Here is a 12,233-nt window from a genome sequence, read left to right as displayed (position 1 = left end):
GGCTTCTTGCCAGTCTGGCTGTCCCCACGTGGGAACTCCATGCTTGATCTCAGAGTGCCCATCTGAGGCACATCTAAGCCTTGTGCTCCGGAAGCCTGACTTCATCCTCATTTCCTATTGCCACATGAACAAATGACAGCTCTTACTTCCACAGAGTGACCAGAAGAATATCTGGGGACTAGGGAATTGGTGTTCTATTGCAAAACTGGGGCTGGGAGCTGAAGACCTTTTTTTTCTTTTGTAGAGCACAGTCTGTACCAAAACCTCAGAGCCACTCTCCAGTCTCACTCTCTTAGAGGAAAATGTGCTGGCAAATGTAATCTGTGATATTGACTCTGGGGACAGCAATCTCATTGTCAGCTGGGTCACCCTAAAAGCTCTTAGCTGAGGTACTTATGCTGCCCAGCAGTGACACCTTCTATCCCAAGTTACTGGCTCCCTGAGTTCAGCCGTCCCATTTTTCCATATTGTGTAATCCCTCCCTAGAATTTGACCTGGCCGCATGTGGTTTGTGGTGAGAGCACTACCTCTTTCAGCAAGAGACACTCTGTAGTTCTCCAAGAAGATGACTTTCAACTTGTTTCCAACCATGGGGTCATTATTCACCACATCCGCCACTGAAGTGATCAGCTTTATGATCAGTTTGGCCATGTGATATCCTGGGGCAGCCTTGGGGAAGAGTGTCAAACACAATGACAGAATGTAGGCATGATGAAGCAGAAAACTGGCAAGAGATTAGAGCCCCCAAGTCCCCACTGAATAGACTCAACTTACTTTACCACCAATTATAACTGTTCTGGGCACAAATAACTTCTTAGGGTCTTTCTTAATACCTAAAAAAGATGGAGAAGTGGATGGAACAGAGGATGGCTGATGCCTGGGGTGGCGAGATCTGCACCCAGAGTGCTGCTTCCACCTCCAGGGGGCGTTGGTGGCTACAGGGCTGACTCACGGTTGTACATTGTGATCACATGCAGGCAGTTCAAAAGCTGTCGCTTATACTCGTGGATCCTCTTCACATGCACGTCAAACATGGATGATGGGTTGATCTTCACTTTGTACTCCTTCTCCAGAAACTGAGAAAACTTCAGCTTGTTCTCCTGTTGAGACAGGGCACGGGGCCAGAGCTCTTTTGACTTAGAAGCATTGGGTGGTCTGTTTTTAAAAAGTGGAGCATAAACCCTCAATGCAAGTGCTGCGGAAAGGATCCACACAGAGAAGCCTCACCTGCTTCACGTTGGAAATTTCCCGGAGGAAGACATCATCACCCAGGAAGCTGTGTAACTTTGTCAGCTGGCTCAAGTCTTTCACGTAGTCTTCCCCAATTTTCTTTTAGTTTAAAGGAAGAGGTAATTTTAATCAGGGATGGCAATCAAGCCCAAATGATCAGTTTTTGTCACTCTGTGGCAAGTGCTTGTGCTCACCTACAACATGATAGCTCACCTACCACACAGTACACAGAATGGCTTTATTCACAGAAGAGGCTAGAATCGCTATGGGGGAAGAACACTTTGCTGGTATCTTAAATGTAGTTTCAGTGGTAGTAAGGGTTAAAAACAGGACATCTACGTTAAGAAGGTGACAAAGAACCCAGGTTCCACTAGTTATTTATCTGACCTTTGTTATCCTCTTTACTAAATAGGGTTACCATGTTCCATTTATGTGTCTTATGAGTACTGTTAGTCAGGACCAGGTATATAATTTGTGGGACCGCTTGATCAAATACTAAAAATTTCATGGTGGCTACATCAGAGAATTAAATCAAGCACAGAGCCTTGTGGGGCTGCACAAGTCACATGCTGATGAAGCTGACCCTGCTGCAGATAGGATCTGCAAATTATAAGTGCATTCATATGCCTCCTGCATTCCAGTCAGGCTTCCCTGCCTCTCCGCCCTTCTGAGTTACCTCTGCTATTAACTCTGCAAGCCCAGGGTTGCAGAGTAAGAGCCAGCGCCTTGGAGTGATCCCATTGGTTTTATTCTGAAACTTGTCTGGTTCTAGCTCACTGAAGTCCTTGAATCTGGAGATAGAAGAGACACATCACTGAATTTGGCTGAAACGGCAGGTTCCTACATGAATTAAGTTCAGAGTTACATTCAAGAAGCCAAGTGTAGGTTTAGAAACATTAAATAAAGGTGGAAGGAGGGGCTGACAGCAGCTACAGCTGTCCTTCTAAATAGAAATCCATTTGCAATTCAAAGTAGGTACAAGAAAAATTCCAAATGTAATCACCTCCATATGATTTCCTGGCACTGACATATGTACCAGACTTTTCAGCAGAATAGTTTTTTTTTTGCTCCTAAGTCTAGGATTAAGATGGTTCAGAGAGAAAGGCTTTTTCTTTTTCAAGAGAAGGGTACTTTGTATAGAAGAAAATACTTTTAAATATTTTGATGGGACCTTGCCTCATCTCCAAAGCAACCCTGTGTATACCAGCACCATCCCGTAATGGAGCAATGCTAGACCCACAACCACAGAAAGGAAAGCTCACACTTGGGTCTTCACAATGTCTGAGTGGATTTTAGCCACGCCATTCACAGCATGGGAGCCCACAATGCAAAGATGAGCCATGTTGATCCTTTTGCCTCCTTCTTCTTCTACCAGAGACATCCTTCTCAGACGGTCGACATCTTTAGGAAACAAGGCCACGATTTTCTAGCCAAAGGATGAGAAAGAACTTACTGGTAACTTTCAAAGTTTAAAGCAACACTGGGATAATGCTGTTCACTTTCCAAGCAGAATCTTTGATGGAGTGAATATAAAACTCCCCCCCATCCCCACGGAGAGGTTGGGTTAGCCTTAGGGAGATGCCATCTTCTATTGTAGTATTTTCAAAAAGGTGTCTAACATAGTCCCACCCGACTTGGATACTTTTGATGTATCAATGATTGAAAGACGGTTGGGCCTCAAGTTTGGTAAGAGGGAACATCGTGGCCACCCTTAACATCTCAAAATCGCATTCTCAAAAGGAGTAGAATCTCTCAAAATGACTTACATCTAAATGCTTCTGATTTATCTCATAAATAATTTGCAAATGTCGAGGAAGCAACTTCTCCACCAGCTCTACAGGCCAGCGCTCCAGGGCTTCTGGGAGCACTGTGTGGTTGGTGTAAGCGAAGGTCTTCTGGGTAATTTCCCACGCCTGAGGGAAAGGGAAGGCTTGGCTGCTTTCCTCTGCAAGAAAAGCTGCCCTGCAGGTGCACATTCCTGGCACTGACATATGTACCCCACAGGGCCAAACATTTCCTCAGCTCCCCCGGTCCACAGCAGGACAGGTCTATCTGCTTGTATATAGTCAGACACACTTGATTCCATCAGGTCCCTGAATGGTCCACAGAGGGGAATGTGGTTTTTTTTTTCTTTTTTTTTTTTTTTTTTTTTTTGGAAAAAAAGGTAGCTCCTTGAAAAACTAACTGATAAAACTTAAGACAGCATGCTGAAAAGTCTCCTCTACTATCCTAACATGTCTTTTGTTTATTAAATAAACAAAATTTGAGGAATAAAAACTTAAGGAATATTGTGAGATGGTACAAAGTATGTTTAAAATGTTGACTCTCAAAGCAATGGAATGCTTTCAATTAGCTGTATTCTGAGGTTACAGAGCTTAATATAAAATCCTTTTAGAGACAAAAATGGTAAGCACAGTATAAGCCTTAATACAGCTAGTGAGCTGAATCCCATTAGGAATGTGTTTATTTCTTAGCCTTACTCCTTGTAAAGCAGTAAAGACAGAGAATTGTCAGCACCAGGGTAAATTTTACCTTTAACTGTTGGCAGTTAGCTACAGTAACTTATCAAAAAAATGCGCACACTAAAGGAGCTTTTGGCAAAATCTCTCAAGCACAGATATTTTGGTTAATTAAAAGAAAAAGAAGCCAAACGATCCAGACCTTGGACCAGGGCAATTTTTCAATATCCACAAAAATCCTCATCAGCTCAGGGATGGCGAGTGCGGGGTGAGTGTCATTCAGCTGGATGGCAACCTGTGTGGGGAGAAGATGTTGATGTGAAGGTCTGGCTTCTTTGACCGCATACAAAGACCGAACAACATGCTACTTTCTTTGGAACATTTTAGTCTTTTATATCTACTCAACATTTTTAGACCTGATAGAGGAGTAAATCTGATTGGAAGTCCTTGTCCCCTCAGTTGTCCCCACCTGTGTTCACCGATTGAACACTTGCCTGATCTGGAAAGGCATCAAACGCAGTTTTGGCATTATCGGTGGAGCCAAACTTGGATGATTTGAAACGTCGGATGATATCTTGCAAGGTAGCAGCCACCACAAAGTACTCCTGCTTCAATCTTAGCTCCTTCCCTTCAAAAAACTTCAAACAAGAGACTGAGTGAGAGTGGCTCACACTGTTAGATGTGGCCAAAACTTAAAGTTTTCTCCTGCCCAGAAAACTTTAAGGCTAAAACACACTGGGCTTCTGGTGGAAGATGGCAGGCTGGACGCCAAGCATTAGCCTTTGCTCTTTTCTGAAACTCCACCTAAATGACAGTAAAGAGATTTTAAAAAGGTATACTGATAAAGGATGATGGGAATGGGAGAGAAGACAATAGCAACAACTGTTTAGAATGTGAAAAGACAGATGGATGAGTGATAATTGAGCCAGAAGATCCAGGAAAGCTGAATACTGATCTGATAGTGGAGAAGAGCTCCAAAGCAACTCAACTAGACACTGAAGCCCCCAAAGGATCAAGAAATGGCAGCACCAGTGCCTTTGGAAGTAGAGGTGAAGATGGGGCAAAAGGTTAGTTGAGAGTCTTTCTGAGATGCAGTTGGCCTTGGACCTCATCCCAGTTCCCTCAGCTGAGCCATTTCCTTTCCCAACTGGTAAAACAGGGGTCTCTAGACTGGAAGGCAGCAGGTACAGGTGAAGGTGGGGTACTACCTTAGACTGAAAATGGAGAAAAAGGGGTTAAAGTAAAAGTTAATAGTACTGAATATGTTGAGACTCTCAGTCTTTTCTTAACCAGATTTCAGAACATGACCAGCCAACATTAATTCCACCAGGAAAGACGCTGCAAGAGTCTTCTCTGGGGAATTTGAGCAGTCCAAGAGGGAGACCCAAAGACAATGACATGAGGTGCTACCCCAGGACATGGCTCCACAAGATCACAATAGAGGGAAACCCAAATAGATAAACCCCTCTCAAGTACAGAGCTACCCCAAAGCTTGTGGGTACCTCTCTTAAATTTTAGTGGGCAGCTAAGGATCACTAGACATTTAAGAAAACCTTGTAAAAGAAAGAGATCAACATAAACAAACAAAAGCCAACTTAGAGGAAATAGAGATTAGAAAAAAGAATATTACAAGAATACTATCAATATCCTCAGATTAGAGAAAATATTGTATTCAAGAAGTAAGATTAAGATACTTTAAGGAAATATATAGAGAAAAAAAGATTACTTGGAAATTAAAACATGATATACAAAATGAAAAACCCAATAGAAAGATTGGAAGAGAAATTTGTGATCACCCAGAAAGTTGAGCAAGAAGACAAAGAGATGAGATAAACATTAAGAAAAAATGGTAAGAAAACTAAAGGACTAGTTGAAGATGTTCAATAATTCCAGACCATTTCTAAGAGAACTGTTGTCCTGTGTTCCCAGAATGAAAGGATACCCAGGCCTGATGGGGGAAAATAGACTCACGGCAAAGCACCCCGCACCCCATTTAGTGCACTCGGATGTAGGTGGCTAAGGGAGGGATACAGGGAGCGGGTGAGAGAAGTGGAGTGAGTGGGGTGTAGAGTGATAGAAACAGACAGGGAGCTTCCAAAAGGGAAAAAGCAAAAGATCAAGAATTAGAATTGCATTGTACTTCTTAGCCACACTGAAAACTAGAAGACAACGAAAAGAATCTGTTCTACATCCAGGCAAACTATCAATGTGAGGGAAAATAAAGACATTTTGCAATATGCAAGGTCTCAAAAAAATCGACCTTACATACATCCTTTCCCAGGAAGCCCTTGGAGCATTTGCGCTGCCAGAACAAGAGAGTAAACAAACAAAAAGAAAGACATGAAATCCAGGAAACAAATGACCTCAGAAAGTAAATGAGCACAGGGGTTCTCAGAATAATGGGGAAGAAGATCCCCAAATGACAGTGGAAGAGGCAACGAGAAGAAATTAAGAGGCTTTTCAAAAAGACCCAGTTAACAGAATACCTAATGTGTTTGAATTTATCAAGAGGAAATTTCTACAGTTGAGGTAGAGTGTAGGATAAATTAGGGCAAAGTACTCAGAAACTTAAGCAAACAAAATAATTACTAACTCGAGAAAAATCATAAACTTTTTAAGAAAAAATAATCATTATATGATGACACATATATGCACACATCAGCATCTTGAAGCATTTACATAGTCAGAATAATTTAAACACTGATTCAGGAGCTATTGAAAATTATGCTGTAATTATGTTAAGAGAATAGGGACAGGAAATATGTGTTTGTGTGGTAGAGGTGGGAGTGTATGTGAAGGAGTGAGCTATATTTTCATCTTCAATAGTGGAGTGTCAACAAGCAATTGTAAAAGCAGGAAAACTGAGAAGTAATAACAGCATGTTATTAGAAATATGGAGGTAAGAATCCAGAAAATTAAGAGCAAAGGGATATAGCTGCTTCTGGGAAGTGGGAAATGGAGACTGTGTTATTATATAAGCCTCATAGAACTGTTTTTCTCTTTAAACTACGTGCATGTATAATTTTGATAAAAATTTAAAAACCAAATTAAAAATTAAAAGTCATTAATAGGAACTGTTTTGATTGATATCATCAATGGGAATTTATATGTGGAATTTGGAATTTTTTTTACTTTCTTTTGGTATTTTTTATGTTGTTTACATTTTTTTTTCTAATGGTATGTAGCATGGTAAAATTATAATGAAATCATTATTCTAAAAAAAGCATTATGAATCCATCTAAAATGCATTTAAACATTGATTGATTAGGGAATTTTTAATGACCCAGAAATAAAATGATTAATTAAATAATCACTGACCTCAAGAAGTTCAAACTAGTGGGGAAAGAGAGATGTGTAAAAAAGGCTTTAAATAAAATGCAATGTGTTTTTTTTGAAAATTAATGTTATTAGTTATTAATAACGTTAATGTTATTTATGTTAATTAATAACATTAACGTTATTAATGTTAATTAATGTTAAGTATATATACAGTATTTTGGGAATCTGAATACTCACGTAATTCTTTATCTGAGCCTTGAAAAATGAGTAGGAATTTGTCAAATGGGCACAGAGTGCCAGAGTATTCTCTGCAGGCAGAAGAAGCTTGGGCAAGACATTCAGGTAAAAAGAATAGGGCAAACAGTTCTGCACTTCTGGGGCCTCATTGCCAGGGCCAGATCATGGAGGATGCGTCAGACAACTCATGCCCATGTTAATAAAGAACTGAGGAAGCACATCTAAGATTCTATGTTTCTCTTACATGTGATCAGAAGCCTTTAAAGAGCTTCAAGCAAGAAAAAATACCTAAGTATAGTTGCAGAGGGAGGATAGTTGCAAAATTCTTGGAAGATAGACTAATGTCTGGACTAGGGCTATGGCTAAATTGGGGAGAAGGAAAGTTTGTTCTTGTAATTATAGTACAACAGTGATTTATCAACTTGTACTTAAAAATAAGCATGATCCCGAGAGCTATCTTTTACCCAAAGAATTCAGTCGACTTTGTTATCATGCTAACTTCACATATGCTATCAGTAGCTGCAGATGATTATTTCCAGGTAAAGTTAGGTTTGGTCCTTACTGAAGATAGGAAGATGAAGTTCAAGCCCCTTCCAATTAAATAGTCCTGCAGGCTGGGTTTGGCTATGCATTATGGCCCCAGACTTGGAAGGATTCTTACTTTAACTGACCATGAAATAGAATAATCTTTTGCTTTTGGGTTAGAGATTTCTCTGAAATTAATAAAGTCACAATGTTTCTCCCACAGGAAAGAATAACATATAGCATTTTACCCATATAGAAGTCAGAGCTAAATATATTTAAACCAGCAAAGAATCTACAGCAGTCATCTGAGATCCATTTCCAAGTGTTTTTATTTTTAGCTAAACTATTCGTAGTATAAAATTAGGAAAAATCACCTATAAGAGTAAGTATAAAGAGATGAATAAGTGGCATAAGAAACAAGTGTTTGCTCCTGGGTCCACTCTGAGGTTCATGGCCCCACCTCACCTAGGGACAGAGGGCTGGAAAAGCCCTGTCACTAAGAGGAAGAGGCCAGGCAGGAAACCTCCAGGGACTCCTACTGTGGATGAAATTTCTGTTTGGAAAGGAAGTAGTGCCTTACCTCATCTTTTATATCCAAGTTTGTTTTGAAATACAAAGAACTGGTACACAGACCTTACTAATTAGTCATGGGGTCACTAATCAAGGGCAAAATACCAATTCTGATTTCATGAATTACACAAATTTGTTTTCCTTACTTGGGCGGGAGGGGAAATCTAGACAATTCCAGAAGAGATGTGGAGATTATTTTGCGATGAAAAAAAATTAAAGCTGTGCTTTATAGGGCTTCTGAACAGGTGCCTCTGAAATAAGCTGCTTCTGTTTCCACTGAGACAACAAGCATGAGCACTCACGTTATCATTGGGATAGAGGACCCGAGAGATGTTCTCGGCCAGATTTCGGTCCAGCACAGCCTGAATGTAGTCTCCGACGTTAACTGAGGGAATGTTAGAAAAATGAATAAATAGAAAGGCCAGTCACTGTTATCAGAGTCCCTTGATCTCACCTAATGCTTGCTATACAGCATGTGGGATTCCTAAAATTCCTAAAAATCCAAAAGGATTTCAACAAACTTTCATGCTCTGATTCACAAGAAAGTCTAAGAAGGCCAGATGGAAGGACTGCTTTAAAAATGTCCTCCATACTTGCTCCATAAATTGGCTCTGCTTAGTCACTGAAGAGTTCAGATCAGAAACTCAAGGCCTTTTTTTCAAGCTCAATTTGGTTCTGACTAGTGATCAGAAAGAAACTATTGATGTCGTACTTCCCAGGACTCTTGTTTTGTATCATCTTTGTTGAACAGAGTACTAATTTGCATCTGAGATAAAAAAGATTAAGCATACACACAAAGAAACAAAAGTCCATGCTGTACTCACAGTCTTGGAGATTAAAGTCCCTGGGGGCCCGAGCAGACCAGAGGCGCATGGTGTTGACGGTGTTATTCATATACCCAGGCACTGGGGTGTCATATGGCAGGGCCAGGACCACCTGTGGGATTAAATCAAAGCAGCTGCTTACTATTTCCCATGTGCGATGATGTAGGTTGAACAATGGGCTGGGAGGTAGCAAGGGGAATTCTGTACCTGGCTCTGCTACCGACTCAAATTGTGTGATGCCTAAACCAAGACAAGAGTCCCAAGACTGGGGTGATGGGTATAAAAAGCCATTGTGTATTTTCCTCCCACTGGAAATAATCTGATAGCTGGAATCATCTAGACAGATGGTCTACTGTATCATTTTCATGTTGACTTCTTTATGTTCCCTGCCTGGATCTGGATGCAGATCTTTTATGTTTCAGATCTAGTCATTGCTCTAAGAATAAAATATGATGTAAAAACAAAACGAAAAATGTGAATCTGTACCCATTAAAAACAGTAATCAGCATAAATTTAGTGTAAGTTATTCAATGATCTGATTATAAATATGGTAAAAATCAATGGAACAGAAAATTTGTGAAGATAGATTACATATGATGTTTAAAATGCTATGCTAGATTTTTCAGCGTTGCATGAAGAAGAGTTATTTTAGTGATCTGACAAATTAGCTGATAATTAGCAGAGATGGGTCTAAGAAGTGAGCTTTGGAAAAACTAGCTCAATCTTTGTGACAGTCATTGAAACAGAGAACAGGAAGATGAACTGTGTTTCACGTGAATTTAAAATTTATGTGGGAAAAGACTCATTTCTATTCCCTGCCTCATCAGAGTCAAGTTCTAAGGAAGATAATTGACAGGTTAATTGAATAGGAGGATGCTAGAGATCATTTAGTGTAACCTACTCGTTTCAAAATTGAAGAGAATGAGGCTGAGAGTGAAGTGACTTGTTCAAGGTCACAGTCAGTGTTAGGGTTGAAATCTAAACACAAATCTCTTTAATTGAGTCTCCTGAATTATGAATGAATGAAGCATTAAAGCTTATATCAATCAATCACACATATTCAGTCATGCTTTCATGAACTCCGTGACCTTGAAGTAATAAACCACTCTCTTTGAATATCTTTCACTAGGAAATATGGGTCTCTGGAGATTTTTAAAGCAAGTTGTGATCAATCGGGAAAAGTTGTTTACAGAGTGGGTTGAGCTGGGTTCAAACCCTTTGTCCTCCTGACCCTTAAAGCATAACTAAGAAGGCGGGGGGCACATGGCTCAGAGGTCCCTTTAGAGAACTTCAGGCAGAACTGCTATATCTGAACTCCAGCCAAGGCCATGCTTTCTCTGGGATGCTTCTATTGTGAAGCATGAGAGCTGGGACTCATCTCATGAGTAATCTTTAATCTTGGACTCCGTCAGCCTGGTCATTTGCTCAGAACTACACTACTATCTGAGGCTCTTTCCGAGAATCCTCCTTCTTTCCTCTTTCCTCTTCACAGGTGTCACACCTGCATTGCAGTCTGAAAGACATCCTTCTGCTCCCTCTCCCTTTATCTTGGCATTTCTCCAATATATAACTTACACTTCTAATTCTCTCTGCGGTCTGCTTCCCAGAGGAACTTAACTGACACAAGAATAAACTGAATTGCTCAATCTACTAGAAGTTGCCCAGAGCATCCATACACCACATCTGACCTCATGCTTTCTGATGTTACCAGTTACAAATCTGGTGTGTTGCATAAATCCATAAAGTTCTGCACTGCCTGGGTCACTCACCTTATAGTACATCAGCCCCATAACCTTGCCTTGTGAGCACAGGAAAACATACTCTCCTTAACTGAATTTCTGGTTTTATTGTGAAAATGTCTAGAGGTACTCTGTAAATACAAGGGAGATCAACAGTGGGAACTACAGTGCAAACAGAATACTTCCAGGGTTGACTGTGCAAAACTGTATACATTTAAACAGATCAGAAGTTACTGAAAATTTTAGACATCAAATCTATAACAGGTACTTGCTATTCATACAAATATATGTATGAATTATTTGTATTCATACAAATATATGTATGAATTATTTGGGCATATTAACAATTGATTTGTTTGCAGCTCTCCTGATCATATTTATAACCACTTGTGACTTAGATTGTTGCCTGTATAACCAAAATAAAAAAGACAGGAAGAGACTTATCTTTGAATTACAGTATGTGGTATTCCTAAAATTCCTAAAAATTTATTCCTTATACCATTCTACTATAATGACCTATTTTAGCTTCTAATCTGTTATTTCATATGCTGAATAAATTCTTGTTTAGATAGGAAAAACCTTTTTAAAAAGTCTTATTTTTTCTGAACTGTGACTAGTCTACATGGATTAGCAAACTAGAACATCAGTTTAAAAAGTCAGCTATAACATGGGTCTAGGCTCTTCTAAGACAAAATGAATCATTTATTCATGGAGAATAATCTACAGACCAACTGAATTTAGCATTACAATACTGAATTCCACTCCCGATTTTGATGTTAAGAACAACATTTACTTGATGTTTACCATTTTCTTTAAGATTTTAAAGAATGGCCAGTGACACATCTTTTCCAACCTGAGGCCACATTTATTAAACAAATATCTCAGATGGAGCCTTCGATGATTGGACATGGCAGTCCAGTAGTTAACAGAGGTTATTTATCTATCAGGAAGTATGAAGACAGCAAAACACAAACCACCTCTGGGCGTGCTGAAAATGAATTGTTCAGAGACAGGGCAGCACTCAAATCTAGTGGCAGAATAAATCTAGTGACCATGAAGTAAGTATACTTGGATTGATTGACACTAGCATTATTTCTCTAGGAGTGATTTGGCACAAAATAAGAGTACATTTCGCAATATTTTGCATTATTTTTCTTTGCTCTGCAATAACTATGAGCTTTGGAAATTCTTCAAATAAATACTTCATTTTTAAAATACTTTTTAGAAGTTACAAGTAAATGTACATGTGGTGGTGGAGTGAGGAAAAACATTTAAATTTATTCAATCTCGGTATCAACAACTTTATAGAAGTTGGAGAGCTAAACATTCTGGGATTACAGAACTGATTAATCTCTGGTAAAGCCGATTGC

The 12,233-nt window shown here is 39.5% G+C and overlaps 1 protein-coding gene across 1 annotated transcript in view; it reads right to left on the bottom strand.

Annotated features, from left to right (window-relative positions):
• The window catches only part of PYGL (glycogen phosphorylase L), a 29,707-nt gene that overhangs the window by 5,630 nt on the left and 11,844 nt on the right, over window positions 1–12,233 (bottom strand). The window contains exons 5-15 of the mRNA XM_023527248.1: window positions 9,125–9,236; window positions 8,603–8,685; window positions 4,184–4,327; window positions 3,892–3,984; window positions 2,997–3,143; window positions 2,493–2,656; window positions 1,907–2,021; window positions 1,228–1,329; window positions 953–1,100; window positions 775–833; window positions 528–669 (exon numbers count right to left, since the gene is read on the bottom strand). Coding sequence (XP_023383016.1) covers window positions 528–669; window positions 775–833; window positions 953–1,100; window positions 1,228–1,329; window positions 1,907–2,021; window positions 2,493–2,656; window positions 2,997–3,143; window positions 3,892–3,984; window positions 4,184–4,327; window positions 8,603–8,685; window positions 9,125–9,236 — 1,309 coding nt within the window. The remainder of the gene's footprint in view (window positions 1–527; window positions 670–774; window positions 834–952; window positions 1,101–1,227; window positions 1,330–1,906; window positions 2,022–2,492; window positions 2,657–2,996; window positions 3,144–3,891; window positions 3,985–4,183; window positions 4,328–8,602; window positions 8,686–9,124; window positions 9,237–12,233) is intronic.

Source organism: Pteropus vampyrus, unplaced genomic scaffold (genome assembly GCF_000151845.1).
Source record: "Pteropus vampyrus isolate Shadow unplaced genomic scaffold, Pvam_2.0 Scaffold15, whole genome shotgun sequence".
In the NCBI taxonomy this organism is placed as follows: Eukaryota; Metazoa; Chordata; class Mammalia; order Chiroptera; family Pteropodidae; genus Pteropus; species Pteropus vampyrus.
This window is presented reverse-complemented; position numbering and strand designations above follow the sequence as displayed.